The 17743-nt window shown below is 36.2% G+C and overlaps 1 protein-coding gene across 1 annotated transcript in view; it reads right to left on the bottom strand.

Annotated features, from left to right (window-relative positions):
• Positions 1-17743, bottom strand: part of ERBB4 (erb-b2 receptor tyrosine kinase 4) — a 1100940-nt gene that overhangs the window by 298644 nt on the left and 784553 nt on the right. The window contains exons 6-9 of the mRNA XM_024763203.1: positions 7336-7454; positions 4486-4627; positions 616-729; positions 368-494 (exon numbers count right to left, since the gene is read on the bottom strand). Of these exons, the coding sequence (XP_024618971.1) occupies positions 368-494; positions 616-729; positions 4486-4627; positions 7336-7454 (502 nt within the window). The remainder of the gene's footprint in view (positions 1-367; positions 495-615; positions 730-4485; positions 4628-7335; positions 7455-17743) is intronic.

Here is a 17743-nt window from a genome sequence, read left to right as displayed (position 1 = left end):
AATTGGTTAGGAATTTGAATGAAATTCCCCACTTTGTCCACTGATACTGTTTCCCTAAACATATCCACAAATGTGCCAAGCTTACTGAAATCTATGGATTTGAGGAAAATGTCCTGTAAATACATCTTAGCTTATATATAAATCTATATTTTTAAATCTAAGTTGTCACCAAATTCATAATCTGGATGTACCCCCAAAATTTGGTTTACTATCACTGCTGGTGAAATCTGGCATTTGACTTTGTTGGAGGAAAGCATTAATGTGTAGTGGAACTCTGTCAAAAGGAATCAAACAGACAAAACTAAAGAATCTCTTAAGCTTTGTCTGCACTTCGTAAAACAATTTTCCACAAAAATGTAATACTGACCCGTGAATACCAGTGACTAGGAAGATCAAATTCCCATTGATTTTGGTGCAGTTTATGAATTTGTCAATGTTACTAGAATCCACGGTCTGAGCTGACATCAATGATCCTGTGCCAATGCCATCACAAGCTGTAGAAACAAGATGCACAATTAGACAGCTGAGAAAATTTTTCTTTAGTCAATAAATTATTGCATTTTTATTATAAAATAACAGTATTTTTTCATTATAAAATGAAAAAAAAATCATCACCTTTTGGGCAAATGTCAGTACAAGGTTTACACATTTTAATCCCATTTTCTTCTACTTCCATCTTGGAACTAGGGCAGGCACGCACACAGGAACTGGAATCGACCACGAAGTTATCTGATAAAAAAAAAGGTAAAATTAACAATAATGTTGAGGCTCAGCAAAAGATTTTAAAACAAGATATTTTAGGGTTTGAAAATTATTTTCATTTGAAAATGATAGTATGTATGTTTCTTTCCCTAAAACAACTCTGTCTAAATATCTCCACCTGAAACAGCATCTACGAACACCTACATTCAAATCCAAGGGCAGTGTGTGTTAACAACAACTGGTACTTGCTTGACTACTGCTCCACATTCTGAATTGCCCCCAAGATAGTGAATTTCTTTTATAGACTTAGGAAACTGCATGACATTTAGTTTGTGTTTTTCAGTAGTTCCACTTCATTTCATGTCATGATGCAAGTTTGAAGTCTAAAAATACTTCAAGTTACATGAAGCACAAATGAAGCTGAAGTTAAACTGCCTTGGATGAAGGGAGTGCACTTCATATCCAAGAAGAAATGTTTAAAATGTGTTCATCTTTCATTGGAGTGCCGTAGAAACTGTCCCATACACGAAGAAACAAAATGAAATTTGAAAGGGCAGTACTTTAGGAAAGGTATATTAACTAAACCAGGAACATCTAATTACCTGACATGGTGAAATGTTTAGGAATCCAGTGGTCTGGAATATGCCAGAATATTCCCTCCCAAAAATAAGGACAAATTTTTGCATCTAGGGCCTCCCACGATAAAGGGAAAACACAGTACCTGCTAGGCTGCTTTGGGTTTTGAAGGCAGCATCCTTCCATGTTTGGAAAAACTGTTTCTGGCCCAACATTCAGTAGTCTAGAAGGCTTCCGACCTTGAAGAGGGCCCAGAGCAGGAAAGGCACGTGATGCAGGTCCAGGCTGGGGTACAAGCAATTCTGCTACTTGGATCACAAAACCCAAGAGGCTCTATGACATTAAAAGTATCTCTGGCGGGAAGATATGCCACGTGGAGTTATGGCAAGTCCCGACCGGGAAATCCCAGCTGAGACCTCTAGGAATTATACACCATTTAATAAACAACTCCTGACATACTTCTGGGTCCTGGCAGAGACAGACTACCTAACCATGAGTCACGGATTGATCTTGTAGCCAGAGTTGCCCATCATACACAAGGTTTTGTTAAAAACCATCATAATGTTGAGCAGGTCCAACAGCAATCCACTGTAAGATGGAAGCAGTACATTTGGGATTGATGTGAGCAGGGGTAGACGCACAAGTAAACTGCATAAGCAGGTGGTCCAAATCCCCACGTCATCCACCACTGTGCTGGCACCTTTCACTAAGCTCATACCCATGGCTGCATGGAGACCAAGAGAGGGCATGTATGACAAGCTGACAGAGGAAGACAAAAACTAAGCTTGGGGTGTGGGTGCAAGCAGCTGAAAATGGATGGCAGCTGCCCTGCAGCCTCAGTCAGGAGTGGACTTGAAATATAGTGGCAAGGAAAAATCCCACCAATGGGCATAGCTCTGGGTAGTGCAAATGATCCTTTACTTTGTGGGGAATAAATAGGAGTTTAGAATAAATATGAACTCATGAGCAGTGGCTTGCCCTAGGAGAAGAAGTACTGGAAAATCTGGAATTGGGATTGAAGGGAGTCTGGGGTAGAGGCATATATATATGAATCCATGAGAGTGGGTATAAAGTGTGAAGATCTTTGTATTCCAAGTTAATATCCACTAGAGGGCATCCACCATAAAAGAGACACTTTGCTGAGACTGCGTCACAGCCTGATCTCGCGTCATTTCCTTCCCTCATGGGTCTTGATTCTGAGAACACTTCTTAAACAACCATAGTCTCTGTCTCAGGGGAACCCAACCTGCAACAGGTGTAAACATCCTTTCTGCAAGGTCTTTAAGGATACCTCGTATTTAAAAACTTCCACAGTTTTGCAGCAATTTATGCCAAGTGAAATTTTTAAAAAAAGTTACAAATATCTTCATCATCGGTTAGGTTCAGATTTTGCAGTCAAATTAGTTTCAAAAAATATTTGTTGTTTAGGGTTTTTGAATTTCAGAATTCTGAATTAGGAATTGTAGACCAGTATTTAGAAATTGAACACCTTTGTTTTTCTAAGACAGCTACAGTTTAGCAAACCATGCATTATGATCAAGGTCCCTCAAAGATTTGAATTTTACATAAATAATGAAGTTCTTTAAGTTAATCTGGAATTGGATAGACCTAAACTAATCCATGAAAGGAAGTTTATGAGTTACCATATCTATGGTAACTGGGCATATAATTTCAAAAAACAGTCCTAAGTATTTAGCCCCTTGTCATAACTTAGGAGTTGAGAGACTTCAGATGAGACACTACAAAGGATGTAATAAAGAAAAGGAAAATTCCCTAGCTCAGGTTTTTCTGGTCTTCCACTCCAGCCCAAGCCTTGGGCCTCAACCCCAGGGCTTGAATAAAAAGGAAAGCACCAAAAATTTCAAAAAAACATGGTTTTGACTATCTTTGGGGCAAGCCACCATAATATGAAGTAGTAGAGCAGGAGGACATTTGTCTAAGAAACCAAAGAAATTCATCATCTAGCCACATTCTACAATACTCTCAAGCCCCGTATTTTGCAAAATAGTAGATGGGGAAATATAGGGTAACTTCAGATGAGAAGTTGTTAGATCAAAAACATAACTTTGGATATAAAATTGTTTAAGATGGAAAAATCTCTTCTATCCTAGAGTTAGTGTGTCTGTGATCTTAAAATGGTAAGTTAGAGCCATATTAAATATATATATATATATATATATATATACACTCATAATTATTCTTTTAATCAATATAAAATATTTAATAATAAAGGCTGGAATCATCATTGCTTTCAAAGACTTGTTTTTACATACTATTCCTCTGAACCCTATCCCCTATCCCTTTGATCTTTATAATGTATCTGGGAAAGAGAGAGGGTACATATGATTATCCACATTTTAAAGAGGAGGAAATAGAAAACTAAACAGTTTATCTAAAATCACACGACTAGTAAGTGGGCAAAGCTATAACTGAAGCCACTCTAATACCATGTCCCTTACACTTCATACTTCATCACGTGGACAAAGCAAAACAAGAACAAAAACACAGTATCTGTGTGCTGTAGAATGTAAAGTCTTCTTTTAATTGAGTATGTGGATAAAAGTAGTGGGTTTTTTTAGCCTTCCAGTAAGTAAAACATTGAAGAACTGTCTCATTGGTCTTTTCAAGCAAAGAAACTGACTTGAACAGGTATTGAGACATATACTGTTCTTGATGAAAGCTAAATTGGTCATTTTGTATCCCCAGGATGAATTGTCAATTTGGTAAAGGCCCCTTAACATGCCCTTTATATCCACTGTTATTGTTTAACATTGGATTTGATGTTAAAACTACAATGCTATATATTCTATTACAAATAAATAATAAGAAATAATTTTAGGTGAAAATGCATTGTTATTAGAGCAGATCTCTTTCATTACATAGCTTGCTGCTACTTAACTAATCACTCTTCTGAAGAACAAAATTGTGTGCAAAACCATTGACATATAGTGAAAATATTGAGTTTAGAAGTCAATGAATGACACTGTACTATAACTTCAAACATGCCACTACTCTGCTGAGACTATGAACCAATCACTTCAATTTTTTGAATTTTAATTTTCTTATTTGTGAAATGATAATAATATTACCAATTCTCAAGTAATTCACAATATTGTCACAATTTTGAAATTCAATAAACTTACATGAAATTCCTCTGTTTTTAAATGATGAGCTAATTGATTTGGCTCTTCTTATCCTGTTACTTACGTGGGCACTTCTTGACACAAAATGCTCCATAGGTGTATTTTGCATTGAAGTTATGCTCCAGTTGAAAGGTTGTTGGATTGTAGACAAAAGTTTGCGGGCACTGAGTAACACATGCTCCACTATCATTGAAGTTCATGCAGGCCTGCAACACAGCAAAGATTAATTTTGTTTTAAAAATAACCTTCATAATACTTGTTAAAGGGACACTGCTACAACAGTTCTGTGATAGGTTGTATTGTTTATTCAGCGTACATCAATTTCATAAAAACTGGAAAATCTGATAACTTCCTAGTTGTAAGGGCTTATTTTTTAACTTTGCATTTGTTTTGTACTTCTCAATTTTACAAAACTGTTTTTCTAATGTCAGTAAATACACCATCTACAGTTATTGATGTTCTAATTGCTTGGTATCTATCCATTGATTTCTAAACTGAGAATTGGTTTAAATTATTAAAGTTAGATAATAGTGAAAACTTATTTAAGCTTACCCTTATCCAAAGGGTTTATGTTGAGTCTTAGAGTCTGGCAGTGACAACTAAATCTCCATTTGTACAGGCTAGACTTTCCTTAAAGCTGGTTGGGAGAGTTCAGTGCCTTAAGTGATATGGTAAGTCCATTCATCACCATCGTATAGTGAGAAAATGTGATGGTCATTCAAACTGGACTTAAAGAAAAGTCTCTGCCAGGTGACTAGTCAAGTGTAAATGTAGGGGGTATGATGCCAAAATGTAAAGAAGTAGCTATACTTAGCCCATAATTAAATAATATGATACCATTTCCTATATGGTCTTTTTCATAATGTTATACCACTTACTAAAAGTCACCAGTTCCAAGTAAATTTGTTTCTGCTGACATATATTTGTACTGAGACCTCAATTTGTTAATATGTTCAAATGCATTTGAGAATGATTAAAAACAACTGTACCACCTAAGAGTTAGGTATTTGATATGAAAAGAGAACATATGTATAAGTACATAAAAACATGTGATTAGCAAAATAGGGGATGAACTAATTATCTTAATTTAATAATTTAAACATTCATAGGAATAATTTAGGCCTTGGAAGGCAAGCTAATGTGAACTCAAGCTATATTTTACATATCATCATATATTGTACGTATTCTTATTAATAAGCACTAATTTATTCTGTTTCCTCAAAACATTTTCTTAATCAATTGTTGTTTTAGCAAGCACTTTATCACAAACATGACAATTCCCTGATGATGGTCTACGAGATGCATAATCAGAACGAGATTCACTGATAATACATTATTCACTAAGATGACACTCTCCAGGAAGAATCTATTAAAAACCAATCTAGGAAACTCAGTAAGTTTTAATTTATGGGTATAAAACTTCATGTGTCCTCATAATTGCTTTACTAACATATTTCATACAGTGTTATGCACAGATTGCTTGGCAACAAATGGACATAAGCCAGAGAAATCAAACAAGTTTACCTTCCAGACAGCATACAATACAACATAACTTACACCAAAGTCTTGGTCTGGCATTCTTGAACATTCTGTACTAAATGCCAAAGTGGAATCACTGGCCCATTCCATAAAAGTAATGAAATGAGAATTCTGAAGCTCCCTCAGCACTCTGCTTATTGTGATAATGGAACCATGAAAAAAATGCAGTGAAGATTCTAAGTGAAAGTTAACACCAACTGTTGGTGTTTACTGTTGCTACTGTTTTGAAATTACTGTTTTGAAACACTTGTTCAGCAACTTCCAGATCAAGCTTCAATCCCATGTCTGGTGATAGGCAAGGGAAAGGGTCTCAGTTCAAGGTCTGCTGAGCATCTTCTGTATACTTTTAACATTTTTCTTCTCTTTCCTTCTTCCTCCCTACTCATTTCTGCAATACACACTTTTGTTTCACTATAAAATTAGGATAGACAAATTAAGTTTCTTGTGACATTAAGAAAAGAAATTACTGTGTATCTACATCATAAGAGCTATAATCTATAATTTGCTTATTTCCAGAATTAAGTGCCAAATTGAAAAAAAGACTCAGTTCTAAATATATCTGTGTATTCTCTGAATATTTGAGAGGGGAAAAAAAACAAAATAAATTCCTGTGTGCAATTTTAGCAACGAAAATAGTTTATTATTTTATGATTTTTAGCTTAAAATGAAACTAACGCTCTGTGTGTATGAAATTTCATTAACTATAGCTCACAGAATTGTCTGCATGTATTCAAAAGAATAGAAAGACCTTTATCAAGGATATCAAAATGTAATTAAAAAGTGACCCCTACAAGCTATAAATATTAATTTTGAGGACATAAAAGTGTCCTCTTCTAAAATAAAAATCATACAGATTAGCATATAAATTGCTTTAAACGTGCATTTGTAAATCTTATAAATCTTGAATAATATTAGCTTGTAAACAATATAAACTGTAAAACAGTTAAATTCACAAATTTGTGTGATTTAATCTTGAAATTTATATTTGAGAAATAAAATGCAAGTGCCCCCACTCAGAAGACTCGACTCAACGATGCAACAACACACATAGGTAATCACCGTAAATTCTGGAAGGATGCTGTTAGCTTTTTAAAAGATATCTCAATATGTTCTCCTTCATGTTGTCCAATAAACCTCACTCATAATATAAATTGTAATCAGAAAAACATAATTCGTTTAGTAGAACAGAACAATCCTAGTTAATTAATAGCCACCCAGTGAAGGAATGACTTCTAGGAAGTCAGAGCATCTTTCTTAATCCTAAAATGGCAAAATTTGATCTTATCTTAATAAGATATTAAAGACTCAATGTGCCTGAGTCAAACCAGGATGGAGGGGAGGACCAGAGAGTGAAAGGGACAGCTGCCAGACTTACAAAGCAGTCGGTATCCTTAGGTCCCGAGCAGCCTCCAGCACATTCTCGGTGACAGCAGTCACTAACGTAGGGTCCGTAGCACCTGCCATCACACTGTTCTGCACAGACAGTCCTTGTCACTGCAGAAGACAGAGATAGGTCCTCATCAAAGTCAGCCACCAAGAGAAACTTCTAAGGGGATTTGGAGTAGCTGAGAAAAGTTGAGCCCTGGAGAAACAATGTACTCAACTGTCATTGACTCAGCTCAGCAAACATTTACTGAAGGAAGTCTGTAATTGATCAAAATTACTGTAAAACCCAAAATTACTGCAAAATTAAAACCCTTCAAAATTAATACACGAATGTGTTTTCTATATTCTTTCTTGTTCCAGCAAATACTTAAAGGCTTTACAAAACTCACACAACTTAGCAAGAAAGAATCAAATTTAGAACAACTGAATGCGACATTTTGGCAGGTCGTGAAGGATGGAGTCAGCAGCGAAGTCAACTTTCAGTGTGCACAGTGAGGGCCTGCAGCGGGCGGTGTCCCCAGGAGTGAGTGCAACATTTTTGGTAGTCAATGCAGAAAGGGGAACAGAAATTTTTACATGATTCACATTATATCATTCCTATCAGATACATCGATGCTAGATAGGTGATAAAATGGATATGTGACTGACATATAAATAGGTAGGTAGGCAGGTAGACAAAGAGAGGTAGATAATGGATCTGTAGTAGCACAACTGTTTCTATTCCTGAGATTTAAGTGCAGTTTCTTCTAAGATTTCTGAAAAAGGAGGGACTTGTGTAAGGAAGAGTGCAACACCACAGGAGGAAGGAAAGGATGGAGGAGGGAAAGAAAGAAGGAGGAAAGGAAGAGAGGGAGGGAGAGAGATATATTCATAACAAACACAACAAAAACTTCTATTAGTTTTTTCTTATAACATCCTTCAATCCAAGCTGACAGCAGTATGTCAAGGTATACATTGGACATCAAAATTATAGCATTGAGGGACACATTTCCGCTTATCACACTTATTCTAAAGATATATTGTAAAAGTATTTAGAGAAATGAATTTTACAGCATATGTGTAGCACATCATTTCTTTTCTTCTGTATTTCCACTTCACCCTTGTTTCTTCCCACCTCTTTGAGTTCTTCAAAGCTTCCTTCACTGCTATCATAGCAAGACACCACTCTAGTGTTCCTCAGAGCTGGTCTTCACAATTTTCTTTGGTCTAAGGGCTCATATACCTGGATGAAATCATTCATCTCTGCTTTGCATACTACCTATAGGTAGATAACATCAGATCCAGATCTGAATTCTCTATTGAGATGCAATATTTATTTCTAGGTGTCTACAAAAGTTCTCATTTAAATGTACAAAATGGAATGTATCATTTCCCCACCTCCACCATCAAGTATATCTCTCTTATTTGTTCCCTTACCTCAATTAATGATAGTACCAACCATCCAGTAGCTCAATTAAAATTTGGGGACATGTTTTCTATTTCTCCTTTCCCCTCACCCTCACTTCTCATACCTAATAAAAATCCCAAATACTAGCAATAGATAATTTTCATTACTGTCTCTCCTCTCTACTCCAACTTTGTTCTGAGACTTAGCTCTAAATTATTACATAGCCTTCTAAAAGATTTATCAGATCACAATCCTCTATGCCACTCTAAAAGTAATGATTGGAAAATATGGGCAACTGCATATAAATCAGTGTTGTTTCACAGTATGAAGCTTACTTCCCATCTCTGCACTAGAAGAGTAAACCCTTAGCAAGGAATAAAAGTCCTCTATCAATTGACCATCATTTCTACTGGCATCTCTCACTACTCTCATTGTGATCTTCACATCCAAACAGAGAAATACCGCTTGTGGTCCCCAGTTCCTTTCATGGTACACAACTGTAATTTTCACTGCCTTTTCACAATGCATTCCTTCATGACGAAAAGAACCCTATCTGCCTTCTCTGTCTAGCAAATACTCATTCATAAGATCCACTTAAGGCGCCATTTTGCTCTGAAACCTTTTCAGACACATCTCCACCCTGAGTTAATCTGACACACTTGCTTCTGAGCAAGTAAGCAGATGAATTAAATCTACTCATTAACTCTTCATATTCACACATGTGCTTTACATTAACGTTCCTATCTTTTAACCAATTGTTATATTTATTTAGATGTCCTAATTAGTAATTAATACCATATAAAGGAAACACTTTTAACAGACACTTTTGGAAAGAACAGATTCAAATATAATTCCTCTCTTCCAGATTCAACGAGGCTCTTTTGATGTATTAAGAGTTGCTTATTGAAATGGCAGACATATGTTAAGTAATCAAATTACTAGATTTGAAATCAGTGTTATCACAGGACAGTCTACTAATTTGCTTTTAGTTGACAGGCTTTGCTCAGCTGGAAAATAGCATGAAGTAAGAGAGCAATCATATCCTATAAATCATATCATGTTTTAATCCTAGACATATATGTCTAAGTGTTAATTTCTCTTTTTAACTCTATGGTGATTTAAGGTAACTATACAAAATGTTTCAATTTCTCTTTATTTATATACTTTGGTCTTTCCTACCAAATGAGGAAATTAATGTATATAGTATTTAAGGAAATAACCATGATTTTATTTTTATAAATTATTTATTAAATGTTCATAAGATAATTTCTCTCATTGAGTACACTATTTAAGTATAAAAACAATATGTTAGAAAAAGAATCTAACGTAGTACAACCTTAGGTTCAATAATTATTATACTGTGAACTTTTAAAACATGTATTCAAATTATTCAATCATATGTGTTGTCAACTATAAATTTTTCAAAATAGCAATTTCTTCCATACAGTGGTCACCTATCTCACATTTTCTCAGGACATTTTGATGTTAGAGATGCCATTCCATTTCAGGAACATGCAAAGAAACATCCTTCTAAGGCATTATTTTTTAAAATTTTGATTTACGATATTAAAAGGGAATTCTGGGATTTTTTCAAAAGCAGTCTACAATTATATTTTTTCAAAAGGTAAGATACATTTAACACTAAAAAATCACTATTTATTATCATAGTTTTCACACACCTAAAGTTCAGTAAGCATGAAACGTATTTAGAAATCTTTGCTTGACAGATAATAAGTAAGCAAAAGAACAAAGCAATAAGCTTAATCTCTAAATAATGATGAGACTGTTAAGAAACATTTCTTCACATTGTTATGAGTTTTGTTTCCAGAAAGAAACCTTTCCCTTTGTACAGTCTGTTTAATGGCACTTGCTGATTAATAAGCATTACTTAATATGAATTAAACACATCAAACTATAGTCATGTTTTATTATGATGAAAACACAAAACAAAAAACAGGTCCTGAAATCAATCAGATAATTCACTTAGCCTCCATGGGAACATTAACTTATAATTGCTTTGGTTATTTTAATTTCCATCCTTGCTTGTCTATTATTTCATTAGAATTTTTTTCCCCTATATTTATTATCTTTTCTAAATTGCTTCATTGGGTACATTACAATATTTGGGTTGAATTTTTACTAGCTTGTTATTTAGTGGTACATCACTAACTCTGATTGCTTAACATAAAAGATAAAACCTGGGAAATTAAAATGCTTATTATATTAGGGTCAGTAAATTTGAAATTGGAAACGGGGATTCATTCAAAATATCCATGAGAATCAGATGGATATTGGGTCCTTAACATTTAAGGAACCAAGCATTCTGTAGTAGTAAGAGGATGCTGCTGAGAGAATATCTATCATCTCAAAAAAACTAAAGTATCTATAAGTAGGTTTATTACATCAGCATTTAACTAATAAAAACAAGGGCTTAATTACTTCTTAAAATATAATAGTAACTACCCTTAAAGTTACTCCCTTAGAAGAAATTAATTTTATTTGAAGAACTTTAGCAATTTACTAATCAAATATTTACTGTTACTTCTTATGAGTTACAAAAGGAAAATGAGCATTCATAAATGATGCAAAACAGAGCATTGACATCACGGTGACTAAACAAAAGGATCTCTGCCCATTAAAAAACAAATGACGGGCTTCCCTGGTGGCGCAGTGGTAGAGAGTCCGCCTGCCGATGCAGGGGACACGGGTTCGTGCCCCGGTCCGGGAAGATCCCACATGCCGCGGAGCAGCTGGGCCCGTGAGCCATGGCCGGTGAGCCTGCGCGTCCGGAGCCTGTGCTCCGCAACAGGAAGGGTCACAGCAGTGAGAGGCCCGCATACCGCAAAAAAAAAAAAAAAAAAAAAAAAAAAAAAAAACAAATGACGTAAATTTAGGCAAAGTCTTTGCGTTTTCTTCCTACATTTTACACCCGGCCCCCTTTTTCCTCCTTGCCATCCATTCCTCCTTCATCATCTCCTCCATCTTCGCACCCTCAGTGCCTTCTGCTTCTCTTCACTTCCTCTGCCCCGTGGCTCTGAACCAGGCTTTCTATGATCACTGAACAGGATTCTTGCATCAGTGAAAATTTTGATTTAGTTGATAATCAGTGGGGCCCAAGATTTTCCATTCTAATGAACTCCCAGGTTATGTCACTGCCTACTAGTCCACAGACCTCATTTGGAGTAGCAGGATATAGAGTGCTTAAAAAAAAAAATGCCTGGGAATCACCTAATTCCTATTAATTCAAAATTACCTGCCATGTTCTAAGATTTGATACTTTTAATAAGCTCCCCAGGTGATTTCCAATATGCAGTCTAGAGCTGAAAACAATTATTCTATCCAGTGAAAATGGGAAAAACTCTAGGTTATTTCCAGCATTTGATTGATTGACTAACTAATTATTCTTTGTCTGAGATTTAATCACACTGACTGTCCTCTTCCTATAATTTCCTATTGGTGTTGTTAAGCCCTCTATCACTAATAGGGAGATTAAGCAAACACAACTGATGTGCAAGCAGGTAGGAAAATGTGGGAAGAAAAAGACCTAAAGTGGGAACAGAAATATTGCTTGGCTAATTCTGAAGGCAAAACTTTCAGATAAGTAAGACAGTCAGAAAACTGTTCCTTTCTCTTACGCAGCAGCTGTTTATGTGACAAGTATCCTGAGCAGCCCCCAATTACATTGCTAAGCATATTTTGAAGCATGCTTATTTTTATTTCATTCTATTTCAGTTAGTATTCAATGACCTGCACCTCTATGATGCCTAGATTACTTCTGTTTATTGACCAAATTTCGACAAACTATGTCCGTGAAACACATTGTGTCCATTAAATAGATGGTACTTCAGTGGAATGGTTTTAGTGTTAGGCTGTTTTCAGTTACAAACTTGGAGGTTTGAGCAATAGGAAAAATGCTTGGGTTAAAGCAAAGGTGATTTGGGTTGGATGTGAAGAATTTATTGACTATTAGAGTGATAAAAACACTGTAATGAGACACTGAATAGGTTTCTTGAGTCTTTGTCAGTATTTAAGGGAAATATCTTTTGAATGCTTTAGACCTCCACTAAATTAAAGACAGCGGGCTTGATGAAATGCTCTCTAGAGGTACCCTCTAGTTCTACAATCTAATATTTACTCCTATGAGTCGTGAAATTGTGACCGCCCCCCGCCCCCGCAAAATGAACGCTTTGGGTTTTGTAACATGCTTCTAGAAAGCTACTATCATCAGAATCGACTTTAAATGAAGCAAATAAAGCTCATAGACCATTCAAGAATATTACTTCCAGAGCATGCTGAAATGTGTAGAAAATCAGGTTTAATGACACTAACACTAAACTACATACCACTATTAATTTTCCCAGGGGAGAATAATTGGACACATCTGTGTGTCCAGTGCCTGATAGACTGTAAGAATTACATAGAAAGATACCTGGTCCTCTTCCTACTTTCTGATTCAATAAATCTAGGGAAGGGGCCAGAAAATTCATTTTTTTATTGGGAGCCCCAAGGTTTTCAGCCTTTATAAACCAATATTTTAATACCTCTCCTCTAAGATACTCTCTCCTTCTTATTGTGTGGCCACTGCAGGAAGGGTAAAGCATTTATTTAGACGGGAAGGCAGAGATGGAGATAGGTCTTAAACTGTACTGCTGCTTCCTATCTCACATTAGATCACAGAATAATTGACAATAATTGTTGCCGCACAGAGTCAAGCCTCAGGATACATAGAGACTATATCCTGATCTGGACAGGGAAGGAATTTTGAATTTTAATAATTTAATATTTTATTAATTATTTTAACCAGTAGCATAAGGCCTAATGCATTGAAAAAAAGGCTATGTAGAATTATAAAAACATATCTGGGCTTTCTAAACTACCACAGTTATACCCATCTTCACATCACAGAAGAAAATATAACATCATCTTTTACTTCTAATTAGTCTGGTGATAGCTACTCCAAAGGAACTGACCATTCATACCATAAGGTGAACACCCCTACAAGTATTATAATGGTTTAATCTTATATGCAATAACTGCTACAGTTCACCTGAAAAACATGGTAGATACCTGCAAAGCCCTTACTGAAACTGACATTCAGAGTCAGTTAGTAAAAGTATGCCTAAATTTGGCAGCTACTAATCAAGTTTGACCCTTGTCCCAGTTAATTCCCTGGTGACCCATGGGCTATGACATGTTAATATTGCTAGTTATGTCATATAGGAAAGGAATCTTGTCTACTCTATTCTTCATCAACAGCTGCTTTATTCATTTATTTAATGAATTTTTATTCAACCCATTTTTAAAAGACATGCTCAGTGGTTCATTAAGGGACCTTAAAGCTGATTTTAAACTACCCTCTTGGCCACCAGGGAAATTCTCCCTTATTAACAGGCTATTAACATCAGCAAAGTTTATGAGTCAGGATTAAAAAAAACAAAAACAAAAATAATATTGCCCTATTACATGAACTATAAAAGTATTCTTGAGGGTGAGTGTGAGTTTTTGCATAATCTTTCCAAGACTATATATACAGATTCCAAGATAATAAGGGAAGTGTATGTATGAATTGGCATAATGGAACCATAAATAGTATTTAAAAATATATTTTTACATTAGAATTGATGGCTACACCTTACATACACAAATAAATGATATACTGGAAATAAAGTGATTAAAAAATGGAATTATCTTATCATGGATGTGTTACAAGCCAAAAAATGAGGAAAAGTTGACATTCAACCTTGCATTATAGCAGACCAAACGTCTCTATATCCAGACTTGATGAAAATGAACACACACACACACACACGCACATGCACACACACACACACACACACACACACACAATCTGTTTTGCTTACCCTAGTTCCCCATCCAGAATATCAATAGACTGAAATAAAGACAATCTCTCCTACCCAGTATATATCTGGATGAGTTTCCTTCTGAAATTGGCCAAAAAAATGCCAATTTTGTAATGAAAATAATCAGAAAATATTAAAATGGAAAAGAAAATATTAAAACAGAAAAATTGAGCAAAGACTATGAATAGAAAGTTTAAGAAAAAAATAGAAATGCTCAATAATTATGTAAAAAAGACATTTGACTTCAGCTATAATCCAGTAACTATAAATTAAATCAGGGATATGTTGTTGTGTACATAATTCTTAAATGAAAAAAAAATATCTAGTTTACATGCAGGTTAAAAATTGAGCAAACTATTGGTGTGTATCAAAACTGATACAAGATTTTTGAAGACTAATTTGCTGCTAACAAATTTGTGTGTGTAAATTCACATGTGACCAAGCAGTTTTATTTCTAGCAATCTGACACAGAAAAATGTGTACATATGGACAGATATGTATTTAAAATGCTCACTGGTTGTAATTGAGACAACAGAATGTAATCTAATGTCCACTAAGAAGGAATTTGTTAAGTAAATTACAGGTCACCCAGAACTTGGGAAACTCCTGCAGGACTAAATAAAGAATGAAGTTAATCGCAATCTGCTGAAATGAAAGGATTTTGAAAATATAATGTACAATGAAATAAAAGTGATAGAAGAGTAAATATAGTGTACTCATTTTTGTAAAACAAAATCCCAGAACTTATATACACTTACGTGAATAAATATACACATGAATGTACACATATATACCAAACATTACCATAAAGTAATCACTTTATGGAAAAATGTAGGTTGGGGGGAATGGTGCTCATTGATGGGCATACATTTTCACTTTTAATTCTATACATTTGAGTTTGACAAAAATTTTTCTAAAGAAAACTATAATATGAAATAATCTATGCATTTGGCAGAGCACGTTAATTATCCCAGTGTTACAGATGAAGAAATTAACATTTAAAAAATATTTAACTAGGGTTTCCCTGGTGGCGCAGTGGTTGAGAGTCTGCCTGCCGATGCAGGGGACATGGGTTCATGCCCCAGTCCAGGAAGATCCCACATGCCACGGAGTGGCTGGGCCCGTGAGCCATGGTCGCTGAGCCTGCGCGTCCAGAGACTGTGCTCTGCAATGGGAGAGGCCACAACAGTGAGAGGCCCGCGTACCACAAAAAAAAACAAACAAAAAAATTAACTAGCTTATCCTAGGTCACATGATTTATTATAAAGTAGGGTCTTAATTTCCAGAATCGTATATATCTTCCTTAATATGTTTACATTAAAGAGCCACAAACAATAGGTGTCTAAAGACCAAAGGGGGTGAGGGTGGGAGGAACATAGTTCCAAAGACTGTTTAAAATACAACATGGGAGAAGGAACTAAGATGGTGCAGTAGAAGGACGTGCTCTCACTCCCTCTTGCGGGAACACCAGAATCACATCTAGCTGCTGGACAATCATTAACAGGAAGACACTGGAACTCACCAAAAAAGATAACCCACAACCAAAGACAAAAGAGAAGCCACAGTGAGATGGTAGGAGGGGTGCAATCACAGTAAAATCAAATCCCATAACTGTTGGGTGGGTGACTCACAGACTGAAGAACACTTATACCACAGAAGTCCACCCACTGGAGTGAAGGTTCTGAGCCCCAAGTCAGGCTTACCAACCTGGGGGTCTAGCAAAGGGAGGAGGAATTCCTAGAGAATCAGACTTTGAAGGCTTGTGGGAATTGATTGCAAGACTTTGACATGACTGGGGGAAATAGAGACTCCACTCTTAGAGGGCACACACAAAGTAGTGGTGCATTGGGACCCAGGAGAAGGAGCAGTGACCCCAGGGGAGACTGAACCAGACCTACCTGCTAGTGTTGGAGGGTCTCCTGTAGAGGTGGGGTTGGGGGGCTGTGGCTCACCATGGGGACAAGGACACTGGCAGCAGAAGTTCTGGGAAGTACTCCTTGGCATGAGCCCTCCCAGAGTCGGTCATTAGCCCCACCAAAGAGCCCAGGTAGGCTCCAGTGTTGGGTTTCTTCAGGCCAAACAACCAATAGGGAGGGAATCCAGCCCCACCCATCAACAGTCAAGTGGACTAAAGTTTTACTGAGCTCTGCCCACCAGAGCAACAGTCAGCTCTACCCACCACCAGTCAATCCCATCAAGCCTCTTAGATAGCCTCAACCACCAGAGGGCAGACAGCAGAAGCAAGACTACAATCCTGCAGCCTGTGGAACAAAAACCACATTCAAAGAAAGACATACAAGATGAAAAAGCAGAGGGCTATGTACCAGATGGGCTATGTACAAGATGAAGAAACAAGATAAAACCCCAGAAAAACAACTAAATGAAGTGGAAATAGGCAACCTTTCAGAAAAAGAATTCAGAATAATGACAGTGAAGATGATCCAGGACCTTGGAAAAAGAATGGAGACAAAGATCAAGAAGATGCAAGAAATGTTTAACAAAGACCTAGAAGAATTAAAGAACAAACAGAGATGAACAATATAATAAGTGAAATGAAAACTACACTAGAAGGAATCAATAGCAGAATAACTGAGGCAGAAGAACAGATAAGTGACCTGGAAGACAGAATGGTGGAATTCACTGTTGCGGAACAGAATAAAGAAAGAAGAATGAAAAGAAATGAAGACAGCCTAAGAGACTTCTGGGATAACATTAAACACAACAACATTTGCATTATAGGGGTCCCAGAGGGAGAAGACAGAGAGAAAGGACCCGAGAAAATATTTGAAGAGATTATAGTCAAAAACTTCCCTAACATGGGAAAGGAAATAGCCACTCAAGTCCAGGAAGCACAGCAAGTCCCATACAGGAAAAACCCAAGGAGAAACATGCCGAGACACATAGTAATTAAATTGGCAAAATATTAAAGGCAAAGAAAATTATTGAAAGCAGCAAGGGCAAAACGAAAAATAACATACAAGGGAAATCTCATATGGTTAACAGCTGATTTCTCAGCACAAACTCTACAAGCCAGAAGGGAGTGGCATGATATACTTAAAGTGATGAAAGGGAAGAACCTACAACCAAGATTACTCTACCCAGCAAGGATCTCATTCAGATTCGATGGAGAAATCAAAAGCTTTACAGAC

The sequence above is a fragment of the Neophocaena asiaeorientalis genome, unplaced genomic scaffold (genome assembly GCF_003031525.2).
Source record: "Neophocaena asiaeorientalis asiaeorientalis breed wild unplaced genomic scaffold, Neophocaena_asiaeorientalis_V1.1 scaffold86, whole genome shotgun sequence".
Lineage (NCBI taxonomy): Eukaryota > Metazoa > Chordata > Mammalia > Artiodactyla > Phocoenidae > Neophocaena > Neophocaena asiaeorientalis.
The sequence above is the reverse complement of the archived record's forward strand: the minus strand, read 5'-3'. Positions and strand labels throughout refer to the sequence as shown.